Source organism: Cariama cristata, unplaced genomic scaffold (assembly GCF_000690535.1).
Source record: "Cariama cristata isolate BGI_N322 unplaced genomic scaffold, ASM69053v1 scaffold29511, whole genome shotgun sequence".
NCBI lineage: Eukaryota > Metazoa > Chordata > Aves > Cariamiformes > Cariamidae > Cariama > Cariama cristata.
Window position 1 is genome coordinate 18,678 of NW_009598410.1, and position 23,878 is coordinate 42,555.

The 23,878-nt window shown below is 36.6% G+C and overlaps 1 protein-coding gene across 1 annotated transcript in view; it reads left to right on the plus strand.

The window, feature by feature from the left end:
* Positions 1–23,672, plus strand: part of TTC39B (tetratricopeptide repeat domain 39B) — a 24,367-nt gene extending 695 nt beyond the window's left edge. Inside the window, exons 2-17 of the mRNA XM_009709247.1 lie at positions 1,863–1,994; positions 3,497–3,573; positions 4,735–4,802; positions 6,797–6,861; positions 7,023–7,128; positions 8,234–8,299; positions 9,960–10,068; positions 10,952–11,019; positions 11,107–11,166; positions 11,473–11,634; positions 12,698–12,789; positions 13,114–13,234; positions 15,979–16,090; positions 19,394–19,511; positions 22,443–22,559; positions 23,576–23,672. Coding sequence (XP_009707549.1) covers positions 1,863–1,994; positions 3,497–3,573; positions 4,735–4,802; positions 6,797–6,861; positions 7,023–7,128; positions 8,234–8,299; positions 9,960–10,068; positions 10,952–11,019; positions 11,107–11,166; positions 11,473–11,634; positions 12,698–12,789; positions 13,114–13,234; positions 15,979–16,090; positions 19,394–19,511; positions 22,443–22,559; positions 23,576–23,672 — 1,570 coding nt within the window. The remainder of the gene's footprint in view (positions 1–1,862; positions 1,995–3,496; positions 3,574–4,734; positions 4,803–6,796; positions 6,862–7,022; positions 7,129–8,233; positions 8,300–9,959; positions 10,069–10,951; positions 11,020–11,106; positions 11,167–11,472; positions 11,635–12,697; positions 12,790–13,113; positions 13,235–15,978; positions 16,091–19,393; positions 19,512–22,442; positions 22,560–23,575) is intronic.
* Positions 23,673–23,878: the final 206 nt, after the last annotated feature.

Sequence of the window (23,878 nt, forward strand, 5' to 3'; positions counted from 1 at the left end):
TATCTCTGTTCTTTAGGACTGGGATCTGAATCCTGTTCACTGTTCTCCTGTCTGTCTCCCGAAGATGCATATGATGTTGAGGGATGTGTCAGAGAGAGGGATCTGTAGCTTGTGTTAGTGGAGCAAGGTAAAGTTCTCACTCTGCAGTTTGGTGATAGTAAGACTGGATTAAGAATGATGGGTTGGTGGTGTTAGGTCAGTAGTATGGACAGGTGGAAGAACACCATTAAATGAAACCTTGGGAGGATGACACAGTTATCAAGGATTTGCTTTTGGTGGTATAGAGAGCTCAAGTGTAGAGGAGGTAGGCAGGAATAACACCTTTTCAAATTAGTTATACCCAAGCTGTTTTCTCTGAGCGTTATGCAGGGTTATTTGTAATAGACCAATGCTTTGAGAAGGCCCACTTGCACTTGTGTGTGCTGAAGCTATTTTTGGGTAGTGTGGCAAAATGCTAAGTTCTACATGCAAGGATTGTGCATGCATGTATTACTAAATACACATACATATATTACTCAAATGTTTTTTGTATGTTTCATATATATATATATTTCATTTTGTGTTGTAAAACAGCAAAATCTTGTTTCATACAACGGTGTTTTCATGTACAGTGAAGTATTTGTTTTAGTTGACATTTACTATGAAGAAAAAGAATATTCTGAACTCCATGGTTTTCATGCTTTGAGTCCCTGGCAGCTAATGGACTCTGAGCATATTCAGCTGGTCTGCAAAGGAGGACCTAGCCTAGCAAGGAAACAAAAAGCCACCTTTTAAAAATAAAAAGCCCAATTGTTTTACTGAAAAATAGCCTTTTAATGAAAGTTTAACTTAAGTCCTTAAATAATGTAAAAGTTTTAGGGAAGGTATTGAAATATTTAAGAAATAAACACTTGGTCCAAGGGTGTGTCTTCCTTGACTCTGCTGAAGTTTCCTGTCTTCAAAACTACATTTAGTCGGTGGCTCCTTGATTTAGGGGGAAGAAAAAAATTGAGGAAACTGGAGAGGATCTAAGAGAGGGCTAGCAGCATGGCTAGAGGACTAGAACATATGACTCATTGAGGTTGTGAGAGCTGGGTTTGGTTTAGTTTGGCAAGAAGGAGACTTGGGCATTAATCTAATAGTGGTCTGGAGCTATTGAGGGGAAGTTACAGAAACAGAGACACCGTTCTCCATAGTGACAGATGGCAAAACAAGAGGCAGTCACCACAAGTTGAGGCTGAGAAGGTTCAGATTGGACATTAAGAAAAAATATATTGATAATACAGCATCAGAGATGCTACCAGAGGGGTATGCAGTCTTCATTTTCTTGAACCTCTTGAAACTTCGTTAGACAAAACCTGACTTACCCTGACACAATGTTGGCATTTGATTATGTAATGATCTTGTGAAAGCCAGGCTGGTTCACTGTAGCTTTTTATGCAGGATTGAGCATGTGCGTACTGACTTTTCTATGACACAAATGCAGATTTTTGTGTCTTTCGATCAAGTAATAATGTTAGACGGATGCCCTTACTTCTTATGTTAAGTGGAAGCTGATGAACGAGTATTTATGTCAAGGCTTAATTAGCTAGCTTAAATAGATAAACCAGCAGACTATAAATGGGATATAATTAAGTGCAAGTGTTTCTGTAACCCAGTTTGGATATTTTCTGTAACTTGCTGCAACAGTATCCCGCGGAGACAGACATGTAGCACCCATGGAAGTGGAAGATGATACTTACTAGGTTATGTTGTCATGTTCATTACTTTCCTGCTTTATTCTTCTGTCTTTTCACAAGTGAATGCAAGTATCTCAGCATTTCATTTTTGTATTGTGTTTTAAAGTTTTGCTTAAATGCACAAGATTTATATGTTTGCCCTAGGTCTAAAGATAGTATGTACCATGCCCTTGGGTACAGCACTATTTTAGTTATGCAAGCTGCTATGACCTTTGAACAGCAGGATATACAAATGGGAATTTCTACAATGAAGGAAGCTTTGCAAACCTGCCAAAGGTAAGCCCAAGCAATGAACATTTATGAGGGACTTAATCCCTCAGGTATTCATTGTAAATCATCCCAGCTGTCTGTATGCTTTCAAAGCAGGGTATTGTCAGAATGATACTGATCTGAATTTGGAAATGTGGACTAAGTCTCACTATCCGATTATTATTGGTAAGGGTATGTTTCCTGGTATTGTGGAAACAACAGAATTGTCGGGTCTTGGGCATGTATAGCCTCTAAAGTTAGTTAAATTGTTGGTTGGCTATGTAGATCTACACGTAAGCTGACACTACATGATTGAAATGCCTGAGCTATTTCAACCTGTGAGTTTTTGTTTTCCATGGGGATCAAGAATTTAAAAGCTCCAGATTTTGAATTTTTGCTTTCATCATGAAAATATTCTTTTTTTAAAGAGTTGTTTTCAAAGATAGACCCAATAGTCTAATAGGATTAAGCTTGTACTGAGGCTTCTTCTAAAACCAAAGCAATTTTTAAATTATTGTTAGAAAAGTGTTTTTCTTACCTTAAAATTAAAGGGCTATTATCCCCATCAAGAATGATCTGAACCTTTTGCTTCTGGTTTTACTTGAAATAGTAATGAAATAGAGTAGAAAATAAAAGCTATTACTGACCTTTATTTTTTAATTAAAAAAACTTGGAAAATGGGTTGTCAAAGCTAAAGTGCTTAACATGTCTCTGACAAAAGCAGAAAGGAGTGCTTTATTCTACTGTATTCTATTTTAACCACTACTGTGGTTATTCGTCATATTGGTTAGACCATAATTTATACCGAATTGTTTCCGAAGAAATTGTCTCCAAATGTTGTTAGTTTAGACATTAAACATCACCTCCTTAACAATGACAAACAAAAGAAACGGAAATGAGATAAAATTATCAGATACTACCTGAAGAAAATAAAAGGTCAGCAGTTTCTGCCTCTCTTTCAGGTGTGTTATCAATTCACAGTTTTATCTGAACTATGTTTAGTACGTTTGAGAATTAGGTGGCTCTTTGTACTTGGCATCATATCTGGCATAAAAGTCCGTAAAATACTGAAGTATTTATGTTTCCATTTTTGTTCAAAACAGAGGTACTTTTGATTCTTTTTTTTTTGTTGCAATTCTACGTTCAAGTTTAAGACATGGAGAAAAGTAGTTCATAAAACTTTTTGAAATCCAGTTCAAGTGCCTTGCCCAGCATCAGAGACACCTCAGAGAGACCTCTGCAGCTGATGGGTGGAAGTGGAGTGGCAGCTATTGTACACTTAAAGTAGATTAAATGTATGTTTGGAACATCAGTTAAGGTTGGATAGGCTTCTGAGCCTAGACACATACAGGTGGCCATGATTAGACAACTCAAAGAATTGCAACTATTGGCAAATCATCACTTTACTAAGAATGTCTGTAAATTGTGGTTGGAAATGGTTAAGAATTGTAAATAATTAAGTTCAAGTTTGTGTTGAAATGTTGCTCATGCTGTGTGGTTTTCTTTTCTTCCATGTACAACTGATTTAGATTCAGGAAAAGAAATACAGTGGTGGAATCCCTGTCCAATCTAGTTTCTAAACAGTCAGTGGATCAGTTGAGTGAAGGTAATTGGTTTATAATACAATTAAAATAACTAAGTGAAAAAAGCTCAAAAATACCCTACCAATATGTGCAAATATGCTAAACTCTGTAACTTGGCTAGTGTCTTGTAATAAAAAACAAACAAACAAGCGACCTATATGGTGGTGTTTTTGAATTTGAATTCAAAGCTTCTCAAAATGAGGGATTCAGCCTGTTTGTTTTTTGGGTTTTTTTGGCTCTGAGCATGCATGAATTAAGAAAGGAATGCCTTTCACAACACATTATAGGACTGAAGACAGATTTCCTCTTTTTTTTTTTTTTTTTTTTTTTTTTTTTCCCCCTTAAGTCAGCTCCCAGAAGTTTAAGAATCATTGATGTTGTGGAATATGTCTTTATCATCAGTTGTATTGGAATCTGAATATAGTAACAAGTTTTGTGCTTGTCTTTTTTGCATTAAGGTGTTTTGTGAAATTGTATCAGTATGTTGTTCATGGCTCTGAAAATGCTGATCTCCTGTTTCTGATTCAGGCAGAATCAAGTATGCATTTTTTTTTCTAACCTGACGCAAAAGAATCCTCTTTGATACTGGACACATCAAACTCGCCACGAGTGCACTGTACATACATCAACCTGGTGCACGTGGCTGGTTTTGCAGCATGGGTGCAGAGTAATTCCTGTCATGCGTATTAAGTCAAATGTGCTTTAGGACTGCATGAGGACAGAAGGTCTGCCCGGGACTTTCAGTTTGAGCTTGACTTGGTGAAAACTTGTCTTACTGAACTTAGGAAAAGCCTCAACCACAGGGACTGTTACCATTCACCTGTAAAAGTTTTTTTTCCTAAGACATGGAAGGAGGGTTGGAAGACCTAGTTGCTGTAGGCTGATATTTAAAATTAGTGTCAATGGAAGGTATAGGAGATCATCCACCAGAATGAGAAGTAGCTTTTGCCCTAGGCTGAAGTCGGCTATGGCAAGATCAAAGTTTTTGTCTGAGGAGAAGTGAAATAGAAGACTTCTATTGGCATTTGTGTGTTACAGCTATTTATTATTCAGCACTTATCAAAATAGTAACGGCAGAATCTTGCCTTTCCATCTTGGCAGCATTTTGTTTGTTCCATTGACCCCAAGAAGACAATATTGGCAATAACTTTGCTGACATTAAATATCTTTTCTTTCTTATATAGAGGAAATGCATGCTGAAATCTGCTATGCTGAATGCTTACTACAGAAGGCAGCTCTCACCTTCGTACAGGTAAAATCAATTGTTAATTTTGTATATCTGTGTAGCAGTTTAATGGAAAGATGTTAGTACTTGTAAAACATCATTCACACAATAGATATGGTATTTAAAACCCAAACTTCTTCCTAGTGAATGAATATTATTTCATGGCAGTGATTGAAAGTGCAGTAAATGCTGTGCTACCCTGGAAAATCCTCTTTTTGTTTATATGAATAACCAGAGATGTTGTTAATACCCAGGAACCAAAAACCTAAGGTATATTGCAGTCTTACACAGATGCTGTGTTTAAATGACTTGCATCACATCTGAAAGTGTCCAGCACTTATTAAAAAAGATGCTCGAGTATGAAGAAATCTCTTGTTTCAACGTGCAAGTCTCTCTTCACATGAAAAGAATAGAATGTTTCCCAACTAATAAAACTTCATCTGATGCACACTTGTCTCCAATTCAGTGTCACTCTCCATGCACTTTTGACATGATGTCAGGAACAATATAGCAATGATTGATTATAAAATGAGCAAGCCTTAGCATTGCTGAGGTAATAATTCAGTTCACAGGAAGATATGCTGTTTAATACTGTCTGGTGCTTCTTGTTAACTTGTGGTTCAGGGACTTTATGCTACAGTTTTTTCAAATTTGATTTGAAATTAGTTCCTGGAAACAGGAGTTGTTAGTCATACTTTTTTAATGTATGAGTGTTTTACAAATGTTTAATGAGTGTGTTTTAGATAATCCCTTCAGATATAAATATTAGAAGAAATGAGACAGAAAAATACTAGTATCAGATGGACCTAAAAAGTTAATTTGACAAAGCTTTATAAACCATTTAATACAGTAGTTTGGCCAGAAGTGTCAGGAAATATTATTAATGGAATGCCAGTCTTTCCAGTAACTGAATTTCTTTTGCTAACCAAATGGAAGCAACCCTTTTTTTTTTTTTTTTGTGGTGGATTTTTTTAAGCATGAAGAGAATTTTTGAACAGTTATTGAGGTGAGTTTAGGACTGTATAAAATGAAAAAAACCTTCACGGTATACTTTCTCTAAAGCAGCACCTTGCTATCCATCATGTAGGAGATCCATTGCTGTTGACTATAATACCCTGCTCTACTGATTGCTCTCATGCCCCCTGTTTTTCATCCTTGACTGCCCTTGATTCATCTGAGGATGATGATGATAATGAAAATGTAACCATTTGGAAAGAGGTAGCAAGCATGCTTGTACTGAAACATTTACATTTGGGTGTTCAGTCTTGCAGACAAAACAGTTCAGGTCTTTTGAAATGGTGATCTTTTTATGGAAGCCAGAATTTCCTTTGGTGATTCTGAGGCTTTTTTTGGTGCCTTTTCATTTTCTGCATCATATATGCTGTCCCTGAGGATTTAAATGTGCATTTCCAAAATGCCTGCACATGTTCCCCTTCTGTGTGACTTCTAAACCAAAAAATTCTGTCCTGTTGAACTGTTAACGATCTTGCTTTTCAAGAATTTATTTTTGATGGCTAGTATGTTGTGGCTTTACTTTGATTTTTCTAGATGTAAATAAGCACATGTGTTGGGTAGTACACGTGGTTACTGTTGATAAGCAATGGGAATTCATATATTGAGGGGATTCTTTGGTTTGTCTTCTGCTAGGTTCTGGGCTCGCTTGTGTGTGTCACAATCGGTATTTCAAAACTTTCTAAAAAGTTCCTACAGCACCATCTGGTGGAGAGCTTTCTTGTTTCATTTATATGCCTCGCAGATTCTGTTAAAAGTAACTCTGACTTTTTTCACTCCCCTCCTAAGTTTTAAAATTTGTAACATGCACCAGAGGGGTGTTTCCGTGACAACTTAAGCAAGTGTGAACTTCAGTCTTAGATGAGTCTAATAACTGAAAAATATTTTTAATATTTCCAATGACTATTAAGTTACAAATAAATTTAAGTGTAGCTGGAAGATTTTAATGTATGTGTTATACATAATAGCTGAATGCACATTTTTGTACAATTAAGTTTTTTTTCTTCCAGGATGAAAATATGATCAACTTTATCAAAGGTGGCCTCAAAATTAGGACGAGTTACCAAATATACAAGTAAGCCATTAGAAAACACTTAGATTCAATGCTGGTGTAGGCAAATGCAGTTGTATTAATGCCTCCAAAATAAATATTTTTATAGCAATTATAGAAATTATATGAAGTATAATCACTAAGTCGTGTTTCCCTTTCCTTCCTTTTTTTTCCTGCATCAAAAGAGAATGTCATCAGGTGCTACAGATGACTCAGGGGAACAAAAGCAAAAATGAAACTTATTACCAGTTTGAAGGAGGAGTAAAACTTGGAATTGGAGCATTCAACTTGGTATGACTCTTCAGACCACAGAAAGACCATCAGGATAATTCTGTAGAATTGTTTCTTTGCAGATACAGTACCCTAATCCTGTTTTAAAAATTATGCATTTGTAAAATGGAGATACAGCTTTTGAAACTTTTGTGCAATATGAAAACAGTGGCTTTTTGCATGCATAACTTCTAGGATCTTTCTACTAATTTATTCTGAATTGTGTTTAATTCTCTTGGACTAATTTATTTATGTATTTTTCAAGAGGTAAAGCAGTACTACCTGTGTGTACCAGGAATTTTTAAGATGCTTATGCTGTGGGTTATAAGATACCTGGAGTGACTGCTTTTATTCTAACACCCCCATATATAACATTCTTTTGCTCTAGTGGCATACTGTAGACTGGCGTAGATAAACACAAATTCAGAAGAATGAACAGTAGTTTACTGAGTTTGTGAAAAGAAAACTAGGTACATCCGCTAGTAGTGTTCTTTGCAATTTATTAAAGTTGCCTTTTCACATCTGTTGTGGCAACGGTGAGAGTTGATTTCTGGTAGTATGTTAATTTCTACTGGTATGTTAATTTCTGTATCATTCCAGACTGGAGCTGGCCAGTTCTGAGTATGGCCAGAAGAGCTCAGGTCTGTCTGCACCTGTTGGTCTTTAAAACCCAAGCAACTGGTAGATGTCTTTGTTCATAAGTGCACTGACCTTTCCTATTCTTCATGAAGTCTCCTCAGTAGGAAGCTTAACAGAAACTCTCTGCTGGGCAGAATGTATTAGGGTGAATGGATCTTTCAAAACTGACCTTCAAATAGACCTTCTTGTAATGCTCATTGAAAAGGTGGTTGTCATCTTTGTAAGTTTTCTGTTGTGTAGGATGTGGAGAATGCAGTTACAAGGGGAAGAAAAAGTGCATGTAATAGAGGGCTGAAGGATGATAAGTCTGATTGTATATTGTTGATCATGCAAGTCTATTTTCGAGTTCTTTTGTGTTTTACCTTTTCACTATTGTGTAATGGCATGTAACATAGTAGCTGGCATTTTTGGCTCAAGTTTATAGTGGTTTTACTTTTTTTAAACATACGTTTTTATTTATTTTATTTTTGTTTGAAATGTATTTCAGATGCTGTCACTTTTACCAGGAAGGATCCTTCGACTTTTAGAATTTATTGGATTTTCTGGCAATAGGGTATTGGATCTCATATTAGTTTTTTCAAATTAGTCTTTTCTCAGATAAAGACTGGATGCATTTAACATGATGTATTTCACACTAAAACTGTAATGATCTGTATTGTTTATCAGCATTTTAGTGGTGTTAAAAAGATAAATGAGTTAGATGGTGCAGGCATAAAAGGACATATGGTGATATCCTGATCTTGAACAACCATGGGAAATGACCAGTCTGCTTCAGAGGATGTTCTCAAATTGCAATTTTCTTTCCTTTTGCTGATCCTTAAGGAGGCAATATCAGCTTTATTTTCTAGCCAATACAGTCAGAAATTAATGTTCCTCATACCAGTAACTGAGGGGAAAGTCACAGTTCCACATTTTTCCACCCACAATCCCAGCCCTTTTCTTTGTGAGAAGGAATTTCTGAGTATCATGTGTCACTGTGGAATCTCAGTACATCTTTTTCTCATGGATGAGGAAAGTATTTGTGACCATAGCCTTGTTTTTGTAAACCTAGCCTGTTTTGTATGTATCTCACAGCCCTTTAAAACTCTTTTTGGCAGTCATACGAAATGAAAAAAAAAAACCACAACTGAACACAAGACCCAAAGCAACGCACAGAATTTTATATGTAACTAAACTTATGGTGGTTTATGAGACAAAGAGTCACCGTATGGTCTTATTGGTGTTAGTTTGTCCACAAATATGGTTCTGCTTATGTAAAATTAGACTTCGGTAGAGACCTATTCATTCTGTTTCTTCCTGTGAAAAACTGGGTTCATCCTGAAGCTCTTGCATCATACACATTTTTGTCCTGACTGAAAAGGCAATAAAAGCTGAAAGGAAAAGAACAATTTTGGAGTATCACCATGGGGTTTTTTTTGTATGGTGCTTGAATTCTCCTATAACTCATCAAGTTGCTATGCAATAAAAATCCTGTTAAGTTAGTCCTTGTTTTGAGGCAAAACTGTTAAAATCTGTTACATTTCTGAAGATCCACTGCTCTTGAGCAGGGAAGATCTGAGCTTGTCTCAATGATCCCCCAAGCTGTTCTGTAATGAGGATAAACTGGAAAGAATTTTCATATGTTAAGAGGTTTCATGTGTTAAGAGCTGTATAAGTTTTCATGAATCTGAACTCCTTTTTTCAGCCACACAAATTCCATTGTAGGTTCTGGAAACAGTATCTAGAAGTTGCTATGTCAGCAGAGTTAATATTTTGATCAGAACCTCAAAACAGTGGCTGACTTGATGGAAGAGAATTGAGGATAACCAGAGGTTTCTGTGAAGGAAGACTCTTGAAGACAAGTAGCAGTGGAGCAGTTGAGAGAGCTTCTCACTGAACATAGATTTAAAGACATTATTCTGAAAGGCTCATAGCCAGAAAATAGTGGGGAAGAGATGTAGACCTGTGTGTCTGCATGGTGTTCCCACTTCACCAGAGCACTGAAATACATGGTTAATTTTATTCAGTGTTAGCACTCAGCAAGGAGAAGATTAAGCTATCAGCTATGGTGGAACTGTTTTGGTAGAAGATTGTGTTGGATCTGAGATAACAAAGGGCTGAATAACAAAATACTTATGTCTGAAAGGAAAACTGAATTTAGGGGAGCCAGAAACTATGAATAGTATCTCTGTATACTGATAGTTAATTCTGCATGTGTTTGTGATGTTTCTTAGGAGTTGGGCCTCTGCCAACTACGGGAAGGCGCATCTGGCAGCAGTTTGAGGGCCATTCTGTGTACTTTCACCCTGTTGGTTTATCATACTTACGTCTCCTTAATCCTTGGTGAGACCCACTGTGTGGCTGTTCGGTCGTGCTACATATTAGGATAGATATTGTGATATTTTTGAAATGAATTTTGAAACTGTGGCCAGTTAGTTTTGTAACAGGAGATTGCTGTATACTTATGATCTGAAATGAATGTCTCTGACAAAGCTATGTCTGCAGAAACAGTGAGGGTAGACACCATTGTGGCAACATCTTGTTCCATTTGCAGGGCTATCTCAACGTGCAACAGCAGAATATCACAAAACATTTTTAAGTTCAGACAAGTAGTTATCCATTAATTAACAGCAGATGTTGTAAAAACTGTTTCCAGAAAGAAGTCTGTACTCCCAAACAATTTACTTGGAAGTTCAAACATGTAGAGAATTAATTGCTTTTGCCACATGGTGCTGAAAGTCACCATTAATTCTGTATGCATCTTAGACATATATTTTCATGTTCTTTAGTTTGGAAGTATTTTAGTCCTTGTCCCTCAGGCTCATCAGGAAATTAAGGAGAACTTAATTTCTTTCAGTATCCCCTGTACTTCCTTAGTGACCTCAAAATTGGGAAAAGAGGCAGAGCAGAGAATGGAATCCTAATGTTTTCCTAATGTTTTCCTAACTTGCTAAAGCAATTAAAGGGATTTAAGAACATAACTAGGATCTATAATGGAACAGTTTAAAGAATATTCATATATTCTATTGTGTTTCTACTTACAGACATTTACTATCTTAAAAACACTTAGAACCTTCAGGGCAAGAATTAATTTTTATAGAAACACAATGTGATGCAGTATTTCTTCTTTTGCATAAAAGCAGTCATCCGTTAGTCTATTCAATGTATGAAACTCTCTTTTTTTTTTTTTTTAAGTAAATTGAGGTTGGTTTGTTATGTTTTCTAGGTACAGGGGAAGCCAACCTTCAGGAAGCAACCAGTCTCCTCGAGCCGTACCTACAGAAATTTCCGAATGTGTGTATTCTCAATTGATTTTATAACAACAATGTACTTCCCTAAGCTTAAAATACTAACTGGGTATTTTTTTCATCTCCTTTCAAGGGTTCCATTATTCTATTTTATGCTGCCAGAATAGATATACTGAAAGGAAATTTTGAAAAGGTAAATAAAAACCTTAAAGAAAAAATGTATTTGTTCAGTGTTCAACTTGGGGAAAAATAATCTGACTCATCTAAATAACTTATTTTAGTTGGACTGGTAATTATGCTCTTATCCCTGTTCATGTTCACTGTCAATACTGATTCCAGCTCGCTCTCTGTAAGTGAGACTGAAAGGGAAGCTTACCTTATTTTACTAGTCAGGTGTTCTCCACTTGGGTGCTAGGTAAGAATTTGCTCTGTAGTTAGGCATGACTCTCATGTGGAGCTGTAATTGAGCCAATTTTCATCATACTTAACTACATCATAGGCGCAGTTGAGGTTCCAAGAATGCATAGCAGCCCAGCAAGAGTGGAAACAGATTCATCATCTCTGTTACTGGGAACTGATGTGGTGCTACACCTTCCAGCAGAACTGGCTTCAAGCATATCGGTATGCAGACCTGCTCAGCAAAGAGAGCAGGTGGTCTAAGGTAAATGGGCAGGTGGACATTGTAGCCTCTCCACAGTTGAATTTGCATTTCAATTTGCACAATAAGTGCAATTTTTGCTTTCTTCTGAAACCCATAAGCAAAGGCACGTTGGCATCAAAGTGGTAGGTTGAACTGGGTGGATAAGGAGGAATTTTTAATTCACATTCTGAAGTACCAGAGCAATAAAGTTTCAGCCCCTCTAAAACCAGAGATACTTACCAGAGTTGTGAGAAAGAAGAGGGACAGAAAAACTGTTAACTTGCATCTCAAGTCAAGTTCTAACACTCGCTAGTAAAACTTGGCTGAAGAAACTGTGTTTGTTAATTAATTATAAACAGATGAGAGCATGCCTGCTCAGCAGCTGCTTTGTGACATGAAATGAGAAGGCTGCTGGAGACAAGATCTCATGAGAAAATTTGGGATATCTACCTTTTCCTTGTAAAAATGTTTCTCAAAGTATGAACCAAGCACAATGTGCAAATGATTTTTGATACATTTTGTCGGTTCCTGTCTAGATTATTGTTTTATTATGCTTAGAGGAAAAGGGGATTCATCCAATTCTTGACAAAAGGGAAAGCGAGTAGTATATTCAATGTGAAGTGCAAATGTCTTGAATAGAATTATGGATGTTTCTATTTTTTTCCTCTGCAAAGTCCAGTTACTGAACTTCCCTTGAATCAGTACTCAGACACTTTCTTCTGTTTTTTCAGGCGTGCTTCTACACATAAAGGATTATATAATAGCAGTAATGAACTTCAGAATAGTTGTCATTTAACCTCATCTCTTTATCAGTGATTTGTTTAATAAATTGTCCTGTTCTTCACAGGAGACACCTTTAGCATTCTTACTAACATATTTAGAATGTTAATAAATATGTTAAAAATAAAATTGTAGTATAAATTAGGTGACAAAGGAAATGCTAGATTTCTGTAGTTCCACCTGCCTGAGAATTACTGGAAACACTTTGCTGCAGCAAGTGAGATGAGAAATTTTAGTCCTTAGTGTATTGACTGAACGCAGTGAATTAGATGTGGTAATTTGTTGCTATTTCTTTTTGAAACAGGCAATATATGTATACCAGAAGGCAGCAATTCTATGTATGCTTCCAGAGGATGACTTGGAAAGGACTGGTGAGGACGTTGTATCTTTATTCAGGTAAACATTTATAAAGCAACTAGATGTGCTATCTTTTTCCCCCTATATAAAAGTTTTTTGACTTGAGTAACTTTGTCTTGTGTGACTGACTTCCCACTTGTAACCATCAACTTTTCAGTTTTTTTGGTTTTTGTTTTTTTAGCATCAGAGTGTTTAAAATGCTGCTTGTATCAGCAAACAGACTTCCTACAACTGCAGTCGAAGTGGTGTGAAGCAATTTAAGATGTTATACTTCAGAGGCGAACAGCAAATCTTACTAAATGAAATAAGATGAAATAAAAATTATATAAAGCAACTTCTATTTTCCTTTTTCCCTCCTTGTAGACAAGTGGATGGTCTAAAACAGAGAATTGCAGGAAAATCTATCCCAACTGAGAAGTTTGCAGTAAGGAAAGCTCGACGCTATGCAAGTTCTCAACCAGTGAAGCTGATATTACCTGCCTTGGTATTTATGCTTGCTTTCTTTTCGTCCTTCTCAAACAGAAAAGAAATAAGTATAATTCATTCTACAGAGAAAGAATAATATTTTCAGGTAGTATGCGTCTGCATTTTTTTTTTTTAAGAATTACTGCGTTCATGCAGTGGGATTTTTGTGAAATGTACTAGGGGCTGGATGATGTTACCAACTACTAGCAGTCCAAAACCAGAGCCAGATTTTTCACATGAAAGTTCAAACATACATAGAATGATTGCTGTTGCCACATGAAGCTAAAAGTGACCTTTCAGCTGCATTGGTTTTTAGCATATGTGCTCATGTTCTTTAGTTTGGCAGGATTTCAGTCCTTGTCCTCCAGACTCATTAGAAAGGTAATGAGTACTTCAGCACTTTCTGTTCTTCTGGTGAAAATGAAAAGTGGTGGGTTCTTTTTTTTTGTATTGAGTCTGAGTAAAAAGTGCAGAAGTTAATGATACTTTACTAATACTATCCTAATTTCCCATGCTTTTAAGTTCAGAGGCATTTGTAGTGCACAGTCCATTTATGTGTGCATAGCAATGATACTTTGCATATGTGTATGCTAAAATTTTTGTACATGGATAATTTAGCAACAACTGAAGATGAAAAATACAATTTGAGAAGGGGTTTCTTATGTTAAAGCTCACTGATATAGAAAGAGGGATCCAAAGAAAATTAGTCTGTCCGTTTTACAATTCATTGTATACTCAGTTTACACATAAAGGCCGCAAGTAATAAAGTTGTCTTGGGCTTGTACAGCACAGTGCTATTTAGTTATGAGTATATATCTTTGGTCTTGCTGTCAAATCCAGTATCTTTTATTTTAAGAATTTTTCCATCATGAGTTAAACAAAAATAAACATAGTGTATGCTATTACTGCAGTAAGCATAAATTAGACAGTACTACAGAATTGAAACGAATCTAGCATAATGTAGTTGATAGTGTCAATAATACTATTTCAGACTTGGATAGAACCAGTTTTTTTCTCCCTCTGAAAACCCACATAGTTACAGCACAAATATAACCAGAAATACTCAACCATGTATTGTATCAGCTACAGAACGACATCAGGCTTCATATTTCAGAGCTGTAATTACAATTCAAATACAGTAGAATAAATTATACTCTTGAGTTTGCAATGATTGAGTAAAGATCTTGGCAGAGTTTCGTATTGGTTAGAATGAACTCTGTATGTGTATTCTCTCATTCTCTTAATATATTACAATGAGATATTTAATGCATCGAAACAAGCATATTGCTTACTATTGTACTGAAGCATCTGGGAAGCTTTGTGCCAGGTTTTGCCTTGATTTTTATTATTTTTAAAATAAGATTTTGTAGGAATTATATTGGAAGCCTGTATTGGGTGTGCGTACTGGAACCACATTTTTATTCAGAAAGTTTATCTACTTCCAGTGTTGCTCCGTATGGAAGGTAACAGACTATAGATTATGGCATCTCTATGTAAACACACATGACTGTGTGTTTGGGTGCATGCACGTATATGTATACTGTATATACGTGCACACCCACAAATACATAGAATCGCAGAATCACAGATTGATTTGGTCAGAAGAGACCTCTGGAATCATTGAGTCTAACCTGTGCCCTAACACCACCATGTCACCTAGACCACGGCACTAAGTGCCACGTCCATTCTTTTCTTAAACACCTCCAGGGATGGTGACTCCACCACCTCCCTGGGCAGCCCATCCCAATGCCTAATGACCCTTTCTGTGAAGAAATGACTCCTCATTTCTAGCCTGAACTTCCCCTGGTGCAGTTTCAGACTGTGCTCTCTTGTCCTGTCACTAGTTGCCTGGGAGAAGAGGCCAACCCCAACTTAACTACAACCTCCTTGCAGGTAGTTGTAGAGACCGATCAGGTCTCCCCTCAGGTCTCCCCTCAGCCTCCTCTTCTCCACACTAAACACCCCCAGCTCCCTCAGCCGCTCCCCATCAGACTTACCCTCCAGACCCTTCACCACCTTCGTTACCCTGCTCTGGACTCACTCCAGCACCTCAATGTCCTTCTTGTAGTGAGGCGCCCAGAACTCGAGGTGTGGCCTCACCAGTGCTGAGTACCGGGGACAATCACTTCCCTGGCCCTGCTGGCCACACTGTTCTTGATACAAGCCATACACAAATTTATATGTAATCCTGTAGAAGGTAACTACTTTCAGCTCCATCTTTAGTTCATATGGCAAGGGACCACAAGTTGAACCTAAAATACCCAGCTTTGCTAATGTGTTACATGGGTGATGATAAACTATCACATGATAAAATCTGTTCAGTTTTGTTTTTAAAGACCTATGAAAATACATGATAGAATCCATTAAAAGTGTGTCAAAACATTCAAAACTTACAAACCCAGATTAACTTTGCCCACACACATTCAATGTCATTTTGCCTCCCCTATGCATAGATACTCTTATGCAACTTTAATTGAATTATTATTAAGGCGGATGTGATTATCTTTGTAAACTTGCATGTAACTGACAGAATGTCCCACACTCATTGTGGGTGGTTATTTGAAGTCATACAGAAACTTTTATTCATGGGCTTCCCAACAGTGAGTGTTTTGGCTTTGAAACCTTTTATATTGCTTAAAACAAGTTTTTGTAGGCAATATTTTTATGTACTTAAAATGTTCCGTAACAACCTTTCAAGGGATACTCTTTAGTTAAATATTTATGTAATTTCATGAGTTTGTCTTGTTTATTTTTTTTTGTCAGGAAATGATGTATGTCTGGAATGGTTTTGCAGTTGTGGGCAAAAGAGCAGACCTCACTGAAAACTTACTGGTAACAATTGAAAAAGAAGAAACTGCTCTACAAAATGAAACCAGTAAGTGATCAGTTAAGATGCGATTAATAAGCTGGTAAGAAAAGCTGACATTTTTCTTTGCTTCTGTCTACTAATGTTCTGTGAGGTAACTGTTGACTTGGGCAATGTGCTATTAAACCTGAGAATGGAAATTTTGGAGTTGCATGAAAGTTAGGAGTTGTTCTTCAATATGTTCTTTATCTGGCTTGATTGATTCTACAGAAGAATACAGAGAACTCGATGATGTGAAGTTCTTAATTACAGAACTTAACTGATTCTTACTAAGACATTCCAGTCTCTGGCAGCATTCTTAGAGGGTAATCCACTGATTTCTTAAATGTCTGAAAAATACTTTTTCTAAACCAATTTACCCGCAATTTAACTTTACTACAGAGGACACATACTGAGCAGAATATAACTAAGTACAAAGGAAATAATGAAATACTATGCGTGAGTCTGTTTTTTTACTTTCTGGCAAAATAAAACATGTTTACTAGTTGTAAAATAAAACATTTTTAACAAAATTACTAGGATTGTGTTTTAAATCTTGATGTATTTGAAGCATAGATGTTTAGGGTAATGTTTAGAGAAATCAGTCCGTAACTTAATCATGAAAGAACTTAAGTTGCATTATTACAACAGGTTTACTGCATAAATACCTGGCTTTATCAGGTTTTTATCAGGTGGGTACTTGGTAGACCTTATTTTGAGTGCTTCTAGAATGAATAAATACTATCTTGTCGCACATGAAACTTTTTTAATGGTCATTCACTAAAATAATACGTATTGAACCCAGATTTTAATCACACTTGCGAACAATTTAGCGAAAGTTAGTTTTACCACATGATTAAAACATTAAATATGAAATGTAAAAGTACATCTAATCATGATTTTCATATAGACTGGGGTGATGCATCAGAACTTATACAAAGACATACAAGAAATGTGTAATGGTAAAATCTGGATGGTATAATAAACTAAACAAGAGTAACTTGCAAGGCCAAGACTGAATTGAGTCCCTTCATTTTCTTTGTGCTATTCTTCCCATTTCTGCAGAATTAGTAGTGTGCTTCTTAAATCTCAAATGTTTTTCCTTTTTTTGTTGTCGTATTAAAACCAAAATGTAACAATATGCAAGATACCTGCAAATAAATTAATGTTCCCATGAATTCTGCACAGAGGGTTCTGGCAGAAGATGTTGGGAATCTGGTGCTGTGTCATGCAGAGGCTTGTGCTATAAGTGCTAATCAGTTGTGACAGTGAAGTAAATTTCCTGTCAAATTCCTAAGCAGAGATGCACAAGGTACCAAAATAAAAGGAAAAGAAATAAAACCAGTATGTTTTTCATCTGGAATTGTGCAGTTTAGAAATAGGATGTTATCTGGATGCATATTTGGGTTTTATGCTTTCTATATCTTCTTTTTTTTTTTTTTTAGTAATAACTGCAGTCAAATGTAGTTTTGTTCTGGACTTTGCATCCGTGAGCCTGATTTGCTTTTAAAGATACGGACTCAGACAAGATAAAGACTCTGATTACCAGAATTGCTGCTGAATGGAGACCCAAAGAAAGTGATTAAGGCTATTAGCAGAGTGTGGCAAGGATACAGTATTATTTTAAGAGACAGCTGTCAGTACTAGATAGCTTTAAAGGACTACTAAGGTGCTGTAAAAAAGTGTGTTAATTATACACAAAGGTCATTTAGGGATTGAGACTTCTTAGAGAGAGCTGTTGATACTTCATTTGCTTCAAGTGAACCGGCACAGCAAGGAATCTGTCAGGGATTGAAAGTGGTTTTATGTTGTGTGGAGCTGAAAATAGAGATGGTAGAAGGAACAGATGAAAGACATTAGAAATTATTTTTTTTGGTTTTTTCCTCAGGATTTCTGGAAATCTTATTTTTCCAGTTGTGTTATCTCCAAGATGTAAAAAAGGAATTTGTAACTTCAAGAAAAATTCATTTCTTCTATGTTTTATAATCCAGATAATGATATTTCTTCTGGTGTAGAAGAACGCAGGAAGATGGTTCTCCCACATTTATTGCAAGGTTGTCTGAATTAAATTGGCCAGTGCATTTACTGTCATTTACTGTCGATGTTTTGGCACAGTAGCTTTTCCTCCTGTGGGAAATACCAGGGAGATACTAGTTGAAGTTGTTAAAAGACTGGCAAGATTTTACTGACGTTAGTGCTTGCCCATAGTAATGAAGGAATCCTTTAGGAGACAGTCACATGCATCCAATACCTTAGCCTAGCAAAACAGGTTGGAGGGAATGCAAAATACTCACCCACTGTGCTTCTACCTGTCACTAAAAGCACAGTCTGTCAGTTATTATCTATCAAGATTTTATGGGTTTAAACACAGACAGAAATAAGTGTGAATGTAGTGGCAAGGCACTTTGCTGAATCCTAAGATGCTTTAGTGTTGCATGTTTCAGAACTGTTTATGTAGGATTTTTTTGGCAGACTATTAAGAAAAAAATGAACATGACCTTAGAGAGCTGGTAATTAGTTGTAAAGAACATGATCTGAAGGGAGAGTGTTTTGCTTCCTGAATTGTTAATGTATGTGCTACCATCTGTCTATCCATATGTGTTTTCTTTCCTTTCTTTTCCTTCCTTGCACCTAGCAAATGCTATAAATCAAGGCAACTAAAAAGGACGACACTTGTTAAGGTTATATTTCTGAATCGCATCACAAGAGCTTTTTCATCTGGTTTTTTTGGTCCTATTGACCATAAAACTGACTTGAATTTTCCAAATGTTATACACTACTAGTCAAGCTTCTTAATCATTAGAGATTATAGGAATACTGATAAACTCGATTTCTTGAATTTGTACTGCCAAATAATGCTTCTGAAAAGTTCTGCAGGACAGAGTCCTAGCATATTCTTGTGCTTTTCATATTACTGGTGCTACTGCAGCTCTTCCAGTGCTTTGCAACAGAAGAAGCTGTTAAAATAATGTAGTGCAAAGGAGGTTTCAGTTTCACTGAAGGTTTTACTTACTGTTTTAGATGTTACAAGTACAGAAATCTTTAAGTGATGCCAGTTTATGCCTGCTTTGTACTGACTTCAGAAACAGAAGACTGGGGAATTTTTTCTTATTTCTTCTTAGCCTGTATCTTTAAAGAGAAAGATACAGACATTTTGCACACATCTTCTTTAGTAGACAGTATTTAAAATTGTGCCTGAAGGTTAGGTATGTTTTGAGGTATAAAAGCTGAGAAGCAAGTTCCTGAGTCTAAATTCATATTACCTACCAAAAATCTAATTTTCCTTTTCGTGATATCTTCAAATTGTTTGATGTATCTTGCTTTTACTTTTAGGTCACAATGAATACTATATGGATGATGCATGCGTGTTGCAGTTACTGAAGGGCCTCTGCTTAAAACACTTGGGAAGACTCATGCAAGCTGAACTGTGTTTCAGTAAAGTAATTCAAAGGTAAAAATAACATAAACAGACTTTTAACCTTTATATTTTGTAGCTTTTGGTGAAATTTCTGATGTTAGAAATTTCATGTTAGAATTTAGAATAATTAAACTTCAACATCGTGCTAAGGAGCTGGAATTAAAATACCTCTGAAAGTAGTTGGAGAACCACAAATCTTTGCTAGTATTTTTATATAGCAATTTAACATTATAGAGCTTTATATAAATGTGCTGGTTTAGACCAAATAAATCAAACTGATGGGTAACACATTTATTTAAATACATTTGGAATTAGTATTTTTGCATTTGCAGAACTATTAGTATAAGTAAAGATAATTCATGTGAATTTCCTGGGTTTTTTTTTCAGGATTTACTGCTTCGATAGTTAATAGTTCTCTGTGTAGATGAGAAATTATTGTTGTTACTTGTTTCAGATGAACACTTGAGTTTCATGCGTTACAGATTTATCAAATACTTCGGGTTTCAGATCCGTATCTAGTGTAATAACTTTTCTTTATATGACGTTGAGTCATGTACTAATTGCAGTTGTAAACTTTTTAGAATTTTTAAAGTAATTAGGCTCAAAAAGCAGTTTTTACATATGCAATTTTTCTAATAATTCAGAAAAAGTAATATTTAAGTAGAATTTGTTATGTATGAGTCTATTGCTTGTTATCATTTTCTTGCCATGTCACCTTCTCTTGCCACTTCTAAGATCCCAAGTGAGTTTAGTCAAGCACTTTGCAAGTTACAGAGCAGTAGGTTTTTATTGGTTACAGGTTAAAGCAATGCTGTTTCTAGAAAATCTTACCCCAAAGGTAGTTGACATAGTGGAGGCTTTTAGAGCTGAGACATCTCAAAAATCTTCAGACAAAACTTCTTCATAAAGTAGATGTTTTGCATGGAGGGGAGGAGAAATTTTCTGGTAAATTAAATATCTACATTCTGGTTAGCTTTACTCTCTATGTTTCTTCGGCTGCTACAGTACATTAAGACTGTTGATCACATAAGCAGTCTCTGTGCTTTAAGACGTACTTTCTGTGCATCAAGGCTTGTCTTGCTGGATGAGATGCCTCTTTAGAAGTGTTGCTTTCAAAATTTTGAGAGCTTTTCTGGTACCTGTTGCAAACTTTTTTGTTCTGCAGTATTGATTGATGATATTGTATCCAGATAAGAATCAAAGAGTTGATTGTAAAAGACACAGGGAAGACCAAGATATATGATGCCTTCTTCACCTCATTCTGTAGTGGCAAGATCAACTTTCAGGAATTCCAGATCCATGAAACCTATGGGAAGATCTGGAACAAGCAAGAATTACCCTTGATGGAGGAGAGTCAGGTTAGGAAAACTGTGAACAGATTAGATGTACATATGTTCACGGCAACTGGACATACTCAAGTACATAGGACATTGGCATATATCCATGAGTGCTGAGGGAGCTGACCAATGTCATTGTGACACTCCATTGTCTTTGAAAGGTCATGGCAATTAGGGGAAGTTCCTGAGGACCAGAAGAAAGCAAATGTTTCCCCTGTCTTCAAGAAGGGCAAGACTGCAGGCCAGTCAGCTTCTCCTCAGTCCCTGGGAAGGTGGAGTAAATTCTGGAAACCATTTCCAAAATCGTGACGGTGATCAGGAGTAGTCAGTATAGATTTGTGAAGGGGAAATCAAGCTTAACCATCCTTATAGTCTTCTACAAGGAGATAATTGTCTCATTAGATGAGAGGACAGCACTGAATGTTCTTTGTCTTGAGTTTAGAAAGGTTTTTGACACTGTCTGCCACAATATCATCACAGACAAACTGACAAAATCTCAACTAGATAAGTTGGTAGCGAGATAGATTGAAAACTAACTGAACTGCTGGGTTCAGAAGGCTGACATCAGCAGTGTGAAGTCACCTGGAGGCCAATCACAAGCAGAATAATGTGGACTTTGATGCTGGTGCCACTGGTTTTTAACATTTTAGTTAAGACCTGGATGATGGGAGAGAATGCAACCTCAGCAAATATGCAGATGATATAAAGTGGGAGGAGTGGTTGATAAGCCAGATGAGTGTGCTGCCATTCAAAGCAACCTGAACAGGCTGGAGAAACAACCTCATGAAGTACAACAAAGGGAAGCACCAATCCCTGTTCCTGGGGAGGAATAACCCCATGTACCAGCACAGCTTGTCAGAAAATGCCCTGGGGTTCCTGGGCATCACAGTCAACCCCAAGTTGACCATAAGCAAGGAATGTGCCTTTGCAACAAAGGTGGCCAACAGTGTCCTGAGTTGCATTAGGAAGAGTTCATCACCAAGTCAAGAGTGGTGATCCTTCGTCCCTTCTCAGTACTGATAAGGCCACATCTGGAGTACTGTCTCTAGTCCTGGACTCACTGGTGTAAAAGAGAGAGATTATGAGATTTTTCTAATCTCATGTTGAGATTATGATTCTGCGATCATAATCTACAGTGGTTCCTAGAATTTCTTGTATTGAGGAAAATGTGAATTTTCTTACTTCTCTGTTCATTTGTTCCGGCAAGCTAGGGTAAGGGAATCTCAGTTCTGTGTGTGGGAAATAAATATTTGTATTACGCTACCTAACCTGATGAACGTTGGTTTTATTTGAAGTTATCTTTTTGGATGGTTGGGTTTTTTTGAACTGTAAGTCACACAATAGGGTCCCAGTCTTGGAATTGTGTTTGTGGTACTTGGGTAACATACCACAATACAAACAGGGAGTAGGAAAGAATAAATTTTTGCTCCTAGAAGGTCATGTTGGCAGTATTTTACGTCCACTCTTTACAGGTATAATTAATGTGTACAGAGTTAACCAGTGAAAAAGGTTCCAGAGTGTTTTCTTTGGTCATATGCTTTTACAGGCAGTGACTGCATTTAAGAATTAACTGGTCACTCAAGGAAAGGTTGTAATTAACCACTTCTGTATTTTTCTGGTTTTCTAGTGAGAAGCAAATAAAATATGATAGTTATTTGGTGCCGTTCACCCTGTATGAGTTGGGTCTCCTGTACAAAGAACAGGATGAGAGAGAAAAAGCAATAAGATACATAGAAGCTGCAAAGTAAGTGGATTTTTTTTAATCAGCATGTAGATTAAGAATAACTGAGTAACTTTAGCAATGAAGGCATGTGGGTTTTCTTCCTGCCAGACCCTTTGCAAAATACAAGTAATTATAAATCTGTGTTCCTGACTTGAAAAAATTGAATTTTACAGTTTCAAGAAACTCTGTCCTTCAGACACAGTGGAATAGACAGTATGAGGGGAAAATGCCTCCTTTTCATTTAGGCTTCAGAGATGCTGAGGCTCCACGGCATGCATGGGATGGAGCTGGATAGTCCAGGGAAAGAATCTATACTACCTCTGTCCCAGAGCGCAGATGTGAGGCTTACATCTAGTGCACTAAATGTGTTAGTGGGAGTAGGTTAAAAGCCAGTATGCTTCTGACCACCTCCCTTTTTGCTTTCACATCCTGTCACAGAAGAGCAGTAGAGAGCTAAATTTACTGTAGAACAGCATGTTTGCTTCATCTGTAGGTTGTAGAATGGGGTAGAATTTGCCCCTTATGTATACAGAGAAATATACTAATCAGGCAATGGTGTTGTAAATGCGAGTTTGAAACAATCTCCTAAAATCTTTTTTTAGAAACATAGTAGTTCTTTGCCTGTTTGTTTGCTTGTGTTACATAATGTGATTTCCCTGTGTTTTGTTGCTCTGGCTGAGTTGTGTTTTGAAGCTGAACATACACTTTCAGCTAACAGCCTTTCTTTTCTGTAGTCTTCTAGTTTGTCTTTTCACGGTAAACTTCAGTAATTGAGAGGCTGTTGAAAGGATCAAAGTAAGTGAAAGAGATGCTAAAACATGGATTCAGTTTATCAGGACATTTAATTGTTAGTACTGGTATAAGTCTCTGCTCAGTTTGTACATGTACCTTTAAATATCTCATAAGTCATCTGTGTATCAACCTCTGTTTCCTGTTGAAGGAATCAAGGCTGTTAAATTTGGTCCTTCAGTGCATGTATGAAGTAGAAACAATCCAGGCCAAAAATGTTTTTCTTAAAATAACTTTGTTGTTTGCAGAAACAACTACAAAGAATACTCTATGGAGTCCAGGTTGCACTTCAGAATTCATGCAGCACTTGACAGCTTGAAGGTGTCACCTGCTTCAACACCTTGAATGAGGAGGGATGCTTTTCATGCATACAATGCATACAATAGCCTACACAATCCTTTTGCAATCTTTTTAGTCATGGAAAAGAAACAACCTAATGATTGTTTTCTGTCATCTCTGATTTGATGTTTGTCATTCCTTTAGACTGTTCTTTTTCTGTATAGCGCATATCTACTTGATACTTTAAAGAAGACCTTATATTTTGTTTGATA